Raw genomic sequence first — 16602 nt, 5'->3', positions numbered from 1 at the left:
TAAAAAAAAAAAAAAAGCCAACCTCCAGGACAGCCAAGCTGAGGCTCTCTCAGGTCCAGCAGGCTTACTGAGAGTATCTGACTAATACTCCAATAAACCCTAAGAGATCCAGGAAATGCAATGCCTCCAAGGCAGTTTATCATCTCAAAATGCCTAGGGGTACCAGAAGGTCCTCTTGGGTTTCACCTGATCATCAAAGATTTCTTCTTGTGATGGACCTCAAGGGATGGAGGTGTGCGAAACTTTCTGGAATGAGCAAGTATAATACCTACCTGAGGTACTGTGGGTTGAACTCCACCGCACTTTACCACTAAGATACATCCCCAGCCCTTTTTACATTTTTTATTTTAAGAAAGGGTCTTGCTAAATTGCTTAGGGTCTCAAAGTTGGCCTTGACCTTGTGATTCTCCTACCTCAGCCTCCCTAGTCACTGGCATTACAGGCGTGCACCACGGTGCCAGGCTGAGTATAACCTGAATAATGAAGAAAAACAAAGTGAAAATGGGAACAGGTAGCTGTTCCACGGGAATAAGTGCAGTAGGCATGCACTGAGCCCCTACTTGGAATCAAGTTTGGGTATTACTCCATACCACATTAGGAATAAGAACACTGAGACTCAGAGAGGTGGCTTGAGTTGCCCACGAGCACTCAGCAAGCTTGTGGCTTGAGTTTGTAGGCTCGGGAGAGATTGTTTATTCTGGACTTGAGGGGGAGGGCTGCAGCCATCAAGGCTGAGCCGAGCCTGCGGTCGGTCGGAGGCTCCAGGCCCCCGAGCCCTCCCTCTGCCTCCTCCCCTGCCAGCCTTTGCGCCGGCCCCAGCCAGTGAGGGCTGGGTGGAAGCGAGCAGGCAGCGCGGTGTCCTTATCAGTGGGCTAGGCGGCTCAGCGCGGCCACCTTGTCCGAGGAGCCGCAGTCCAAAGATCCGTCGCAGACCCGGTAGCCCAGCTATGTCTTCTCGGGGTGAGAGGTCTGCCCAAGGTCCGGAACCTTGCACGAGGTGTTGAGATCCCCAGCTGGCAGAGCTCACAGGCCCGCAGCCGTCGGGGGCGCCCGCCTGCAGCTCATCAATCACCACCATGCGCCCCAGCCTGGGGTCGCCGCCGCTGCTACTGCTGGTGCTGATGCTCGCCTGCGTTGCGCACACGGTGAGTACCGTGCTGCTCTCGGGCAGGGGTCGCAGGGGTCCCACCCCACCCCCTTCAGGTTGGCGGCCTCCTGCTTCTCTGGTTCAGCCTCGACCGGAGTGCAGGAAAACCTGCTGAAGAGTGGGAACCCACCCTCACTCCTGCAATAATCTCTATGGGAGACCCCCTTCTCGCAGAGTCTAACAGTCAGTGCGATAGGAGAAGGTGGCTCTAAGGTAAATCCCCTGGCCAGACACTTCAACCCTTCCTCCAGCAGAATCCCTCCTGGACAGAAATTCTGCGCCACCCCTGGCAATCCCTAGTGTGCTGGATGCTTTGTCTCTAGTATTTCAATGAAACCTCCTAATCGCCTTTCCAGATTATTATCACCCTCGTTTTACAGATAAGAAATCCGAGGCTCAGAGAGGAAGAAAAAAAATATTGCCTCATGTCAGAGAATTGGAACCCACATTCGTCTGTCCCAAAGCCTTGACATTTTCACACAGGCCCAACTACAGATGGGACAGTCCCAGAAAGCTGTGGGACGGTTTGCAGCTCCCCATCCCCCGCTCCTGTGGGATTTGGCTTCCTAATGTCTGTCTGTGTCCTGGCTCCTGGGAGCAGCTAGTTGGTCCCCACAAACCGGGTTCAGAGAGGAGGCTGGAACAAAAAGAGAAGGCGCCACGGTGTGTGGTTTGTTTTCCTTTTCCCATAGAAACTCATGGGAATTTTGGTCTTCTGCTACTGGGATTTGTGAGTGAGATGCTGCATCCAGATTCTCAGGATGGAAGGAATTGGGAAGGGGGCCCGGGTGGCAGATTCCACAACCCTCCCCTCCAACTAACATTCTAAATTGGCTCACAAGACCTGTGTTCCAAGAAATGTGCCTAGGAAAAGCAATTAGGGACCCAATTCTGAGTCTCAGTGTCTGTCTTGGGCAAGTCCTTTCTAGCTTTGGACAACTTTGCCTTCCTATAGTATGCTCCTTTTTGATTATAAGGAATCCCTCTACTCCAGGCATTGATGAGCATGCTGACACTCAGGAGATGCCCATCTTTCTGACATCTGTGTAGCATTCCAGCAGCTGCAATTCAAAAGTGCAATTTGGGACTCACTCTCAACTCCCAGGTAACCTTGGAGCCTCTTGTATTCAGTGGCAGTACTGATATTGGAAGGCGCAAGAGCAACAGCACCCACTCTTTTAGTGTGGACTCCCAGTTTGGGGAAATGCTATCCGGGACAATGGGAACAGTTCAAAGCCAAATACGGCTTGGAGGTGTGTTATTTAGGAATGGGAGAGGCAGTAGCTTCTTTTTGGGAATCTAGGTTGTCCTAACTGGTACCTGGGCTGCAGAACTGAGATTCAGCTTAAATTTTAACCCCAAGGGGACCTCCCAGGTCATCTCAACATCAAACAGAGGGGAAAAATGAACATCTTTGCTTGGTTCAAACCTTCAGTGTACTTTGGAAACATGGGTCCTTATACTGTGGTTCAATTCCCTCATTTTAGAGGTGAGAAAACTGAGACTGACAGAGAGAAGGGAACTGCCCAAGGCAGCAAGTTAGTAACAGAGCCGGGACTAGAACCCAGATCTTTTGATTCCCAACCTGCTGGGACTCTGTCCATGACACTTCCTTGTATTTGGATGTCATTTTTATAGACCCACGTACTGTGTCATATTATTCTTAAGAGAGGGTTTCCTGTGTATAAATTGTGGTCCTCCAGTTCTTCTCTGGGTTTATCCAGACCTGACGTTGTATTTCATACTTCTTGGCACAACACTTTAATAAATTAGAGTGGGATCGACCTACTTCGGCTGGAATATTTCCCAGCTGTTGAAATCTTGTTTTCCTTCTGTTTGACTCTGGGTGGTCAGACATTTGATTTTGAAATTCAAGGATATTAAAAACAACTTTTTATTCATTTGGGATTCCCCCTTGAGGAAGATCAGACGCATCTTCCTAAAGAGTAGGCGCTGAGACCAAATTGCTTATTCCTACCACTTCCCCCAACAAACACACATATCCCACCTCTTCATTCAGGGAGATGTGGAAGGGTCCCCTGTAAGTGAAAACCAAAAAATGTTAATGGCCAAAGGGGAAAGTTTTTCTGAGGCAGTTTTAAGAAGCAGTGAGAATCAGTATCTCTCTCTCTCTCTCTCTATCTCTCTCTCTCTCTCTCTGCTGTACCCACTATGGTAAACCTTGTGAGAACTTTCACCTAGAACATTACCGTAATTATTTACTAAAACATCTGGTCCTCTCTCATCTCCTTATGCACACAGCTGGAGCTTGAGCACTGAGACTTCCTCCTATTAATCTTTTAACCCAGCAGCCTGTCCCACTGTAAGAAGGAGCTCAACATGTATGTGTTGAATGAATGAATGAATGTTGATGGTGCCCACAGGAGAATGTCTTAAACTGTGGCCACTTCATAGAGCGACAAGGAGTGAAACAATCTTAAAAGTGATCATGGCTTGACAAATTGTACTTAAATGTGTCAAGCCAGGGAAAGAGTCACTTAGGGTAAGACTTTCTAATCCATGGCACCAAGCAAACTGCCAACTTGATAACCTTAATGAGTTCAGTGGAGTGGGTGGGGCTGCTTTTGCCTTGAAGCAGGTTTCTTAACTTGGACTGTGTTACTCAGCTTTTCATCACTGGGACAAAACAGCTCACAGGAGGGAAGGTTTGTTTTGGCTCATGGTTTCGGAGGTTTCAATCCATGGTTGCTTGGCTCTGTTGCTTTGTGCCTGTGTGGGCACAGTAACACTTGGCAAGAGCACATGGCACAGGATCCCATTCATCTCATGGTAGACAAGAAACAAAGGGAGAGGCAGGAAGGGGCCATGGTCCCAATAGTCCCTTGAAGGACATGTCCCCAATAACCTAACTTCTTTCAACTAATCCCCCACCATCTCCCAGTAGTGCCACAGGCTGGAGACCAAGCCATCAACAGATAGGCCTTTGTGGGACATTTAAGATCTACACCATAACACATTCTATGGATATTTGGGGCCAGATAATTCTATATTGTGGGACTGTCCTGTTCATTGTACCACGTCTAGTAGCATCCCTGGCATCTAGCCACTAGAAACCAGGGATATGTCTCCAAAGTTGTGACAACAGACAATGTTTGCAGACATTGGCAACTATTCTTTGGGGGTAGGGAAGACAAAAGTGCCCCTATATGAGGTCCATTTCCTTAAAGGCTATAACATTCCAGGGGAAATAACATTATTCAGGCTCACAATAGAAGCTCATTGCATATTGCATTCAGGGAAATGGGATTGGTGACAGGGATGTGAGTCAAAGGACAGAAACAGGTGTATGTGACAAAAATCTATTTCTAAGACAGACAAAAAGATTTCTGCAAGCAACGGGCTCCTTAATCTTTTCTGACCTCCCTTCCCATCATTCCCCCTCCTATCCTCATTCCTCCCTAGTCGATGGCTCAGAAAACATAAAAACTCCAAGTAGTGGTCTGACACATAGAAGCCTCTGGCACATGGTGGCCCCTGCCCCAGTCTGTGGTACATCTGGGTCTAATAGCTGACCAGACCTGTGGCAGGCTCACAAGAGTTACCTGGGGAGCATGTTATTGATGACTCTTCAGAGGAAGGTTGGTGGAGAATTTTTTGTGTGCACATGAAAATCACTTCCTAATTTTCTCAAGAAGTGCTTTTGAATTTCAAAATAAAAATGTTAATATACCACTAACATAAATGAATAGTGGTGATGATGAGGATGGTGGTGGTGATGGTGATGAAGGCTTCCTTATTGAGCTGCAGTTTCACACCAGACTCTGCTAAGTCCCCCTGAGACTATCTGATTTAATTCTCACATCAGCAGTCGTTATCCCTAATGTGACACTGAGACATGGAGATAGGTGAAGGTACTTGCTCAAGGTTACCTGGCTGGACAAGGTGGCATGAGATCTCTGCTACACATCTGATGACCTCAACCAGCTGCTCCCGTAGAGTCTCACTCTGAGTTTCTGGTGCCCAAGGGGCCATCCTAAAATCCTTTCCCAAGTATCTGAGTGATGTGAACTTTCATTTCATCTCAACTCCTTATGAAACCCAAAACAATCACCAGATTATATACTTATTAAGGGGACCAGAGATATGCTTAGGGGTTCACAAAATCAAATGACTTGTCCTCTCTCAGCTGTGGCATCACCTTTTGGGGTTCCCACAGAGCTCTCCTCCCTCCACCCTGTTCCATTGTCCTTACCCATCCTTACCCCCAATTTCTTGCCATGCCCAGGGAAGGCTCAGGCGCTGTCCTGACACCCTCCTTGAAAGCCCAGGTTTACTCTCTAGGATTAGAGCTCTGCCACCATTAGACTCCTCCAGTGGCCCCTGCTTCCCTGTCCACTAAAGGCGAAGACTCTCACTGCTGACCCCACTCAGGCCCTGGGACAAACCTCAGCCCAAGGTAAAACCCACAACACTCAGATCCTATGGACCCTCTTACATTCCGCAGAAGGCTGCTGTGTGTGGTGCAGATTTGAGAAAATCAGACCACCCTGGGCCCACCCAGCCTCCCCAGTCCATGTCTGATGGATTCTAAGGGGTGTTTGGAGAAGGGCATCCCTGCTTAATCCTGTCCTGCAGCCCAGCCCACTGTGCTGCCAGGATTCAAAAGGTCTCCTGATTCTAGAGTCCTCCATGTCCTGCCTCACTTCCCTCACCCCTGGTTCTCAGAGGTGCTCCCTGATAGCCACCTGTCTTTTCAAATTCCGGACCTCCCTACCTGCCCTTTCATTCCTGCAGAAGCATTTGTCTCTCGTTTCCTGAGAGGTGAGGCTCCCTGGACAAACTTCCTCTTTTGTCTAAATTATACTCTCGGTTCCCTTCCTTCCCATTCATCTTAGTCAGCTGGGCTGTTAGAACAAAATACCCCAGGCTGAGCAACTTGAACAGCAGAGACTGACTTTCTCACAGTTCTGGAGTCTGGAATCTGAGATGAGGGTCCTACAGGGTTTGGTTTCTGGTGAGGGGTCTCCTCCTGGCTTGCAGGCTTCCTCACTTGGCCTTTCCCAGGAGTGTTGTGGGCAGGGTGTGGGGAGCAGTTCCTGGCACTCTTCTCTTCCCCCCTGTCCATTACTGGCAACCACCATTCTACTCTCTGCTTCTACGTGCCCAACTTTTTTGGATTCCACATATAGTATTTTCCTTCCTGGGTCTGGCTTGTTTTATTTAGCATAATGTCCTTTAGGTTTAGTTGTAGTATCGATAGTGGCAGGATTTCCTTTTTAAAAAACTGAATAATATTCCATGGTACTTATATCACATTTTCTTTATCTATTTGTATGCTGATGGCCACTTAGAGATGATTCTATCTTGTCTATTGTGAACAGAGCTGCAGTGAACGTGGGGGATACAGATATTGGTATGAGGTGCTGATTTTATTTCCTTTGAGTATATACCCAGCAGTGGAAATACCAGGTCATATTATAATCCTATTTAAAAAAATTTTTAGGAACCTATATATCATTTTGATAATGGCTGCACCAGTTTACATTCCCACCAATGGTGTGTGAGGGTTCTCTTTTCTCCACATCTTTCCTATCACTTGTTATCTTTTGATCTTTTTGATAGTAAGTATCCTAACAGGAGTGAGGTGATATCTCATTATGGTTTTGATTTTTATTTCCCTGGTGATGAATGATGTTGAGGACTTTTTCATACATGCAAAGGCCAGTTTGAAGTCATTAGATACTTTTCAGTGCTTCAAGGGCAGATACCACATCCATTTACCTTTGTGTCCCCAGTGATGGACAGACTGATGGACATGTAGTAGGTATCAAATGAATGTTTACTGAAACTCTGTGTTTCAAACTGGTTATATGATACTGAGTACTCTTCTCTTATTTTTCATAGTGTAAACTATGTTATTATTTCTCCCTGTTAAACGATTTCTTTCTAGTCTCAAGTTGGCAGGCAAGTAATTATATACGAAGTGTGAAAAGCAAAATGATATTGAGTCCTTTCACTTTCTTCAGAATTTGATAGGTTTTTATTATGTCTCCTCCCACGTTTTATCTTTTCAGATTTAGAAATCCAAAATTAAACTCTACAATAGCAGAACTCTCTTGACATTTTCCCCCTCACATTGAGGTCTGCTTTGTTATCCCCTCTCTCTGCAGAGTGGATTATTCAACTGATTTCTAGAGGACAAAATACAGCAGTCCTATAATGTCCAAGTTTACATGCTTCAGGAATGAAAGAATTGTCCACCATCCAGGTAGCAATACTAAGTTTCCAAAGGAAGAAGGCAGATTGTTCTCTATTGCATTGTTTATTTTTTTTTTTTCTCAATGGATCCAACATAGAGATGAAGGGTTCTTCCCAGTGAGGAGCTGTTGGCTCACAGGCTGAAGGGCATCTCAAAGTATGTCTACCATCTGGAAAAATACTTAAAAAAAGGTGTTATGATTTGAACATGAGGTGTCCCCCAAAAGTTCCTGTGTTAATGCAGGAATGTTCAGAGATGAAATGATTAGATTATGAGAACTATATCTAATAAGTGAATTAATCCATTTAGTGGATTAATAATTGGATGAACTAAATGAGTGGTAACTCTGGGCAGGTGGTATGGCTGAAAGAAGTAGGTTACTATGGTTGTGACCTTGGGGATTATATCTTGTCCCCTTGGCTCCTGCGCCCCCCCCTCTGCTTTCTGGTTGCCATGAGATAAACAGCTTTCCTCCACCATGCCCTTCCTCCATGATGTTCTGCTTTCCTTGGGCCCAGAGCAATGGAGTTGGATGATCATCCACTGAATCTCTGAAACCATGAGCCAAAATAAACATTTCCCCCTCTAAGTTGTTTTTGTCATGTATTTTGGTTGCAGTGACACAAAGCTGACTAATACAAAAGGAATGGTGAAGGCTAATTACAGCATCATCAAGCAGCAAATGTGAACTTGGACTCTAGAAGGCTCAACCTGGAATAGGTGTTGAGTGAGACAAAGGATAATATTATCCACAGAGTCACAACTGGCTATGGAAATACTCATAAACTTACGTACCATTTCTTTAAAAAAAAATTACCATAGGTTATACCCTAACAAATTCAAAACTCAATCTAAAATATAAGATTTTTTTAAGAAGTAGAATTCACTGAGGATGGCAACGTATGGATATTAGTTCACAGTTCTGCAACACCCTTGGGAGGATTTAGTTCAAAAAACCAAATTGTTCCTTGAAGAAATTTCTCAGAGAAGATAGTTGACAATATTATACAAGTTTCTTTCAGAATCTAGAAGTACAACTAGGAGATATAATGATGAGGTGAAGGTCTATGAATTTTTGTGATCAAGAAAAGGAAAACTTCAAATTCCAGGAAAGACAAAAGTAAATACAAAAACATTTGTGGTTCAAATATCTAAAAAGTCAAACTTTGACATGACTCTTATCAATATAAGAATGTAAGGGTGGCTAAGACTTAAATTCTTTAAGAAAGAATATGTCTTATGTCTGTATGTCTTTGTTCTTCTAATAAAATAATAAAGAAAAACATCATTTAGGGATTTTTCTTTGGCAATCTCTTATTAAATTTGTGGGGACTTTTCAAACACATACTTAGGGTATCGAGTTGACAATGTGGCAGACTGACCATATGTGTTGACTCTGCTCCTGGAAACTCCCTTAAGATGACATGAAACTCCCTTAAAATGAAATGAAAAAGGTTTAAACCCACAAGTCAAAGAGAACAAAAGAAAACAGCAAAGCAGAGATCTCAAGAGATCTTTGCAAAATGGAAAGTGATTACAAAAGGAAGCAGTATGGGAGAAATAGCCCCTAAGTGCTGGGCAGTAGAGAAGCTGTGGAGTGGGCCTAGAGCACCCTGGAAAGACCTCAGGGAGGGAGATACCATGGATCTTGTCAGTGACCCCCATCAGCCTGACTGAGTCACAAGGAAGGTCACCAGTCAACAACCTGTCCAAGGCCAGCAATTCCAAGAACTGTCAGTGCCTAAAACCTAAATATGACGTCAAGGAAGGGTTTCAAGGTGGACGCAAACAAACACAAGAAAGGAACACAGAGAAAACAGATCCTCCAGAGAGGAGAGATCACGGTTGCTGTGACTTGAATTGTCCCTTCAAAGCTCATGTGTTGGCAACTTACTCCCTAAATTCATGTGTTGATGGTATCTAGAGAGGAGATGTTTGGGAGGCCATTACAGTTAGACGAAGTCATGAGGGTGGGGCCACCACCAGGGGATCTGTGGCTTTATAAGCCTGTAATCCCAGTGGTTGGGGAGGCTGAATCAGGAGGCTTGCCCCAGCAACAATGAGGCCATGAGCAACTCAGTGAGACCCTGTCTCTAAATAATATACAAAGTAGGGCTGGGGATGTGGCTCAGGGGTCAAGGGACCTGAGTTCAATCCCCAGTACCCTCCCCACTGCCAAAAAAAGAAGAGTAAGAGAGGACCCAGGCTTGCATGCTTTCTCTCTTGCATGTGGTGCCTTGCCTTTCTGTCATGTAATGCCCTTGCCTAACCAGTGCCATGCTGTTGGACTTCCCAGCCTCTAAAATTGTGAATCCAATAAATCTCTTTATAAACTTCCCAGTCTGTGTTACTCTGTTACAGCAACAGAAAACAGACTAAGACAGTAATTTTTTTTTAAGGATGCTAAAGCCATAAAACGAAGAGGATATTATGGGAAAGGAATAATGGGATGAGAGGGGTTTCTTGGAAATGAAATGCATAAAAATAAAACATTCACTTAAAAACTCCACAGATAATGTCAAGGAAATCTCCCAGAAGTATTACAAAGAGGAGATTATAAAATAGAGAGATGAAAAGATTAAACGAGTGATCCAGGTAGTTCAATATTTATTTAATAAATTCTGGAGAAACAGAGAAGGTGAAGGGGTGAAATAACAAAATAAATAATGTAATTTTTTAAATTCCAAAAAAATGAAGAATATGAGCTTTCACAGCATATCCAACCAACCAACACAAAGAAAACAATTTCTCCATTACATTTTACAACAATGAGAAACAAAAAAAATCTTAAATAATTCTAAAGGGAAAACAAAAAAGTCATATACAAACACTTTGGAATTGCATCTGACTCTTACTCAACTGCACAGGAAGAGTTGAATACTATACCAAATACAGTATTACCTCCCTTTAAAATTAGAGAGGAGAGGTTAGGGATTTTGCTCAGTGGTATAATGCTTACCTAGCATGGGCAAGACCCCGGGTTCAGTCCTCAATCCTAAAAAAAAAATATGTGGAGAAAATTATCTCAAACTAGAATTTTCTATGCAAATTATTAGTATTATAATCAATCAAACTTTTCACTTCAGCAAAGATAATTAAAAATTTTTCTTGCAGGACTGGGACTGTAACTCAGTAGTTGAATGCTTGCCTAGCAAGCATAAGGCCTTGAGTTTCATCCCCAGCTAACTAAATAAATGAACTTTCTTAAGAAGCTATTAGAAAATTCAGTGCTTCTGCAAAATAAGAGAGCAAATCACGGTAAATGGCATGCAATCTAAGAAAACAGGACTCCAAGCAGGAGAGGAGGGAAGGGGGCACCCCAAACCACAGCCAGGTAGCGGGCCACAGGTGGAGCAGGAGGGTGGAGCAGGAGGGTGAAGAACCCTGGGAGAGCAGTCTCCAGAGAAAAAATAGATAGGACTGTTGACAGAGCTGTAGGACTACTTGGGAAAGTTAGCTATAGGTACATAGAAAAGTAATCAAATGAAAAATCACAGTAATTACTGACCTCAGGAAAAATAAAATGTACAAGAGACACATAATCATTTTATGTGACTTGACCCAGAAGCAAACAGTATTTCATAGTCAAAAAAAGCCATTATAAATACAGGACATTTGTTTTGCCAAAAATTAAATGAAGAGAATTATAGGTGATCTAAGAGGAGATTAATATATGTGGAATACTTTAAAACATCTAAATCTTTATCTTCCATAATTGGAAGTTTGGGTGTCTCAGTAAACCAAGAAATAATAATATGAGAGCATAATGTTAAAATATGGAGATAAAAATGAAAAATAATAACTAAAAGGAGCAGAAAATCATTGTCTCTGAAGAACAGGTAAAGATTAGGGTAAAGAAATGCTGTTTTTTTTTTCATTTAAACTCTGATACTAGTACAATTAAAAGAAAAACAAAACAAAACACATATACTTACCCAAATGCAATATTTGTGGGGTTTTTTTCCCCTTAACTGTTAAATTTTAAAGGGATCTTTTAAAAATTAATAGCTGTTGCTTGGAGGAAAAATTTTATCATATAAAGTTCAGAAATTCATTTCATTTATCTTTTTGTGCAGTTCAAGTACAATGATACTTATCACTTTTAATAAGTATATTAAAATGCATGTATAAATATTCATGGATCTACTAAATGCCAGTCTCTCCTCCCCTATCTCTAGGTTAATCTTTATCTTCCATAATTGGAAGTTTGGGTGTCTCAGTAAACCAAGAAATAATAATATGAGAGCATATTATTATTATGAGATATATTATGAGAGCTCATATATGAGCTTAAATGAGCTCTCATAATATAATATATTATATTATGAGAGCTCATTTCACTTTCTGTCACCAAGATATTGTCCAGGTAGCTGTTCCATGGAGCACCATCTTTTCCCAGCCACTCCCAACAACCCAAGGGCCATCTTCCTTCTCTCTTGTCAACACTTGGAAGCCATGGGCTCAGTCCTTTCAGCAGAATGCCATTCATGTCACATAGACACTGCGGGGCACCAAACCTTTCTTTAGTTTGCATACCACTACACAAAATAATCTCGGTTTATTGCATTTGAGTTGAAGGGTCATGGGTAAAAGAAAAGAACTGTGGGACCATCCACTTCACTGGCACTCAAATGGCCTTTGTAAAACCACAACAGCAGCGGAAAAATCACGAGTGTCTGTAAGTGTATGGGACATTAGAATCCTCGTATACGGGCAGGTGGGAATGTAAAATGGGGCAGCTGCTGTGGAAGAGAGCTCAGTGGTTTCTAAGAAAATTAAATATAGTCTTACCATATGATCCAGCTATTCCATTTCTGGGATTATGGATGGTCCTCAATTTAGGATGGTTGGGCGCCCTTTACATGGGTGTGAAAGTGATAAAGGGGTTTCACACCCTTGAAGGGATAAGCGTGCATCAGAAGCTGTACTTTGCTTTTTGAATTTGGATCTTTTCCCAGACTAGTGAAATGCGGGTAGGATCCTGTCTGGTGGGGCTGGGCAGTGGAGCGAGCTGCAGCTCACAGTGATCCCGGGGAAGCCACCAGCCCTCTGCAGTGCACTGTGGAGCTGAGCTAGATACTCGGCAGATTAGACATTAAATGCTCTTTACAATATTGTCAATTTATTGGGACTGTAAACCCCTCGTAAGTGGAGGAGCATCTGTATGCCTCCACTCTTCTTTTAAATCTTTGAGTTCTTTCATCATCATCATATAGTTTTCAGGATACAAGCTCTATGTTTGTTAGAACCACATCTAAGCAGTTATTTTATTTTTAAACTAATTCTAAGTGTGCTCTCATTTAGATCTGGAATGTTTCCCCAAAGCCCATGTGTTAAAGCTTTAGTCCTCAGCTTGCGCCATGGGGAGGTGGAAGAAACTTGAAGAAGTGGAGCTAGTGGGAGGTCTTGCAGTCACTGGAGGCGTGCCCTGGAAGGGGACAGTGGGACCCCAGACCCTTCCTCTTCCCCTCTCTCTTTCATTTCCAATCATGAGGTGGATGGGTTGCTCTACCCTGCACTTTGACCATGAGGTACCTCCACAGGCCCTCAGCAACAAGGCCAACTGCTTAGGGACTGAAACCTCCAAAACTGAGTCAACAAACCTTCTCTTCAGAAGTTAATTTTTACCATCTTTTTGTTGCAGTGATGGCAATCGGACGAACACAATGTGGATCCAAGTTATCCCGTAAATGTTGATTAGGTTGTGTTGATGGACAGTATTTTCTATATCCTTGTTGACTTCCTAGTTGTCCTATCAATTATTGAGAGAAGGGTATGTAGTCTCCAACGTAAAACTGCAGATTTGTCTATTTCTCCTTCTGATTCTATGAGCTTTTGCTTTGCATATTTCACAGTTTGGGTGTTTGGTGCATACACACTTAGGATTGCCATGTGTTTTGGATAGATTGTCTTTTTTTTTTATCATTATTCAGAATCCCTCTCCATCTCTGGTCCTTGTATTTTCTCTTCATTCCACTTTATCTAATATTAATATATTCACTCTTACTTTCTTTGATCGATGTTTGCATCATTTATCATATTATATCCTTTTAATCTGCCTATATATCATTTTATTTAAAGTGATTTTCTTATAGCCAATATATAGCTTAATTATATTTTTTAAACCCAATATACCAATATCTCTCTTAATTGTTATATTTAGGCCACTTACATTTGAGGTTATTATTGATGGGTGAAGCCTTAAGTATGCCATTTTATTTTTTATTTAAACTTTTCATTTCTTTGTTTATTTTTTTTGTCTTCCTGTGGGCTGCTGGAACAATTTTTAAAATTCTATTTTGATTCATCTATTGTGTGTTTGTATGTAGCTCTTCACATAGTTGTTTTATTGATTGCTCTAAGTATTACTTTGTATACCCATGTGTTCTCACAGTCTACTGGCATTACCCTTTTACTGGTTCAAGTGAAGTACAGACTATTTCTTCTATTTACGTCCCTTCACCATCTCCTGTTTATAGCATACTAGTCTTAAATTTATTTTCTCTACCTGCATTTGGAATAATAACAATAGTGTTTTAATCTTTGCTTGGACCATTTCCTATTTATAAAACTGAAGAGAAGGAAAGCACTTGCCCACATTTTTGCTTACTGGTCTCTTCCTTTCTTTCTCTTAGCTTTTCCCTTCTGTGTAGAGAATTTCCTTCTGCCATTCTTTCAAAGTAGATCTGCTGGCAACAAATTCTTTCAGCTTTTCTTATCTAAGCGTGTCTTAATCTTCTCTCCATTACTAGGATTTTTTTTTTTTTTTTTTTTTTTTTTTACTGAATATAGATTCAGGCTTAACAGTTCTTTTCTTCTAAAAGTTCCTGAAAAATATTGAGTCACTGTTTTCCGACTCTGGTTCCCCATGGGAAATCAGTGTTCATTCTAATTGCTTTTCCCCTGGAGATGGTGTAGTTTTTCTTTAGCTATTTTCCATATTTGTTAGTTTTTGTTTGTTTGTTTGGGGTTATTATTATTATTATTTTAGTCTTTACTTTTCAAAAATCACAGCATACCTTAGTTTGAATTTCTTTAGATTTAATCTCTTTGGGGTTTATTCAGCTTGTTGAACATGTAAATGTATGTGTTTTGCCTTTCTTAAATTCCTAAAAAAAAAAAACAACGAACATTACATATTCTTCATAGTCCCCTGTCCCAGGTTCCTAGGGATCTGATTATTTTCATAGTCAGTTTATTTTCCTCTGTTGTTTAGCAGGGTGATGTTTATTGTTTTATCTTCTCGTCACTGATTCTCTCTCCTCTCCACCATCACCATGACCACTGTTCTGCTCCTTCTACTGAATTTTAAAATTTGATTTTTTTTAATTCTAAAATTCCTACTTGATTCTTCTCTAATTTTCCTATTTTCTGTTTTTATTTTGCTGTTACTTTTTTCCTTCTTCTGTCTTCCTTCCTTCTTCCCTTTTCAGTTTGTATTCTTACATTCCTTTCAAGTGTGCTCCTAATAGCTCATTGAAGCATTTTTGTGATGGTTAATTTAAAAATCTTCATCAGGTCATTCTCAGAGCTCTGTCCTCTCACAGTTGGTGTTTGCAATCTTTTTCCATTTATTTGGAGATCTTCTTGGTTCTCAATATGACAAGTAATCTTTGGTTGGGAGTTGGACATTTTCGTATTACGAGACTGTAGTTCTTATTTCAAGTTTCTCTCTTATTTGCCTCTTTCTGTCCAGGTGAAGGTGGGCGAGCACTGCCTTCTTGCTGCCAGGTAGAAATTAGAAGTTTGGCTCCCTCACCTGCCTCATCTGACACCTGGGGGCTGCTGTTGGTTATGGGATGGGGTGGGTATATCTGTTTTCCTCATGGTCTTCGCGAGCACCGCACTAGAGGGGCCTAATCAATGCTGGGTGCTGGTGAAAACCCTGACTCTCCACTGGGCCTTCTCTGACACTATTGGGGAGGGATTGGGGGGAACCTCACTGCTTCTGGGTTGGGTGCCATCTGTCCACTGACGTCATGGACTGGGGGCAACTTTGTTACCTCGTAGCAGGATGGGAGTTCCATCTCTCCCCTTGGCCTCTTGTACACCCCACACCCTCAGCCAGGGTTTGCTGACCCCATGATATCCCCATCACCAAGGCTGGGGTGGACGTCCAGACTCCCCTCCTGGCCTTTCCAGGAGGATGGCTTCTTTGGTGTTTTGCAGGAGTGAGGAGTCACTGTTCCAGAGCCTTTGGGGCCTTGTTTGGAGCCGCTTCCTTGGTCCTTGGCCACAGAGAGGAGCCTTCTGTTGGGGTTTTCGTGGGCCTCTGGTGGTGCCTCATGGCCAAACTTCTGCCGCTCCAGGACTGTGACAGAGGAGGTGGAAAACAGCAGCTTGTCCTTCCTTAGGCCCTGAGTCCTCTGGCCCTCCATCTTCCTCTCTCCACCTTTCAGAGTCATCTTCTTTTAAAGATGGTGTCCAGGGTTTTATTTGTACTTATTTACTGGAAGTCATAGGGGTAGTATATCTGACCCATTTTCCTGAAAGCAGAACCTGTCTTGTTTCCTATCAGATATAAAACTACTATAATTTGTCTACAAATGGCTTTACCCATATATGGGTTGGACTCCTGGAAATAGTTAGTTGACCAAAGAGTGTGAGCACTTCTTGACACTTAATACATAGAATTCCTTACATTCACTAAAAGGTTGTACCTGTCCTGGCCATCCGACCCTTTATCACCTTGAAGAATGATGTCAGTCTCAGGGTGATTCTCAACAGTCCCCATGAGCTGAAAGACAGGGCCTGCCAACCTTGTGTGGGTTTTTCTACGCAAACCTTCCCATCACCTCCTCTGAAAAGCCAGAGAGTACTGAAGAAGACGGGCTTCAGCTAAGACGGGGCGAGACCCCAAGATGAAGAGCGCAAGGACCCAGAGTGTGGGCCTGAGTGCCACTTACTGCCACACAATTGCTGTGTTCTTAGGTAAACTAAAGTCAGCCCTCCATAGCTATGGATTCCATATCCACAGATTGAAAATACATTTTTTAAAGAAGAGTCTATAGTAAACAGGTACATACTCTTTTTCTGGTCATCATTCTCTGAACTTCAGCTTAACGACTACCCACCAAGCACTTGCATTGTATGAGGTATTCTAAGTAATCCAGAGAGGATGTGTGTAGACTCTATGCAAATACCATGTCATTTTATGTAAGGGACTCAAGCCTCCATGGGGTTTGATTTCCTGAGGGAAGTGGGGACTGATCCTAGAACCAATCTCATGTGTGGC

The 16602-nt window shown here is 42.6% G+C and overlaps 1 protein-coding gene across 2 annotated transcripts in view; it reads left to right on the top strand.

Annotated features, from left to right (window-relative positions):
- The first annotated feature begins 803 nt into the window (after window positions 1-803).
- Sctr (secretin receptor) overlaps window positions 804-16602 on the top strand; it is a 64133-nt gene continuing 48334 nt past the window's right edge. The window contains exon 1 of one of the 2 annotated variants that reach the window (XM_078017250.1): window positions 804-1145. Coding sequence is in view for 1 of the 2 variants with exons in the window: in XM_005315953.5 (XP_005316010.2) it covers window positions 1077-1145 (69 nt within the window). In the remaining variant the exon portion in view is untranslated. The remainder of the gene's footprint in view (window positions 1146-16602) is intronic. The other variant, XM_005315953.5, reaches the window with a different exon arrangement.

Source organism: Ictidomys tridecemlineatus, chromosome 7 (genome assembly GCF_052094955.1).
Source record: "Ictidomys tridecemlineatus isolate mIctTri1 chromosome 7, mIctTri1.hap1, whole genome shotgun sequence".
Taxonomy (NCBI): Eukaryota; Metazoa; Chordata; class Mammalia; order Rodentia; family Sciuridae; genus Ictidomys; species Ictidomys tridecemlineatus.
The sequence above is the reverse complement of the archived record's forward strand: the minus strand, read 5'-3'. Positions and strand labels throughout refer to the sequence as shown.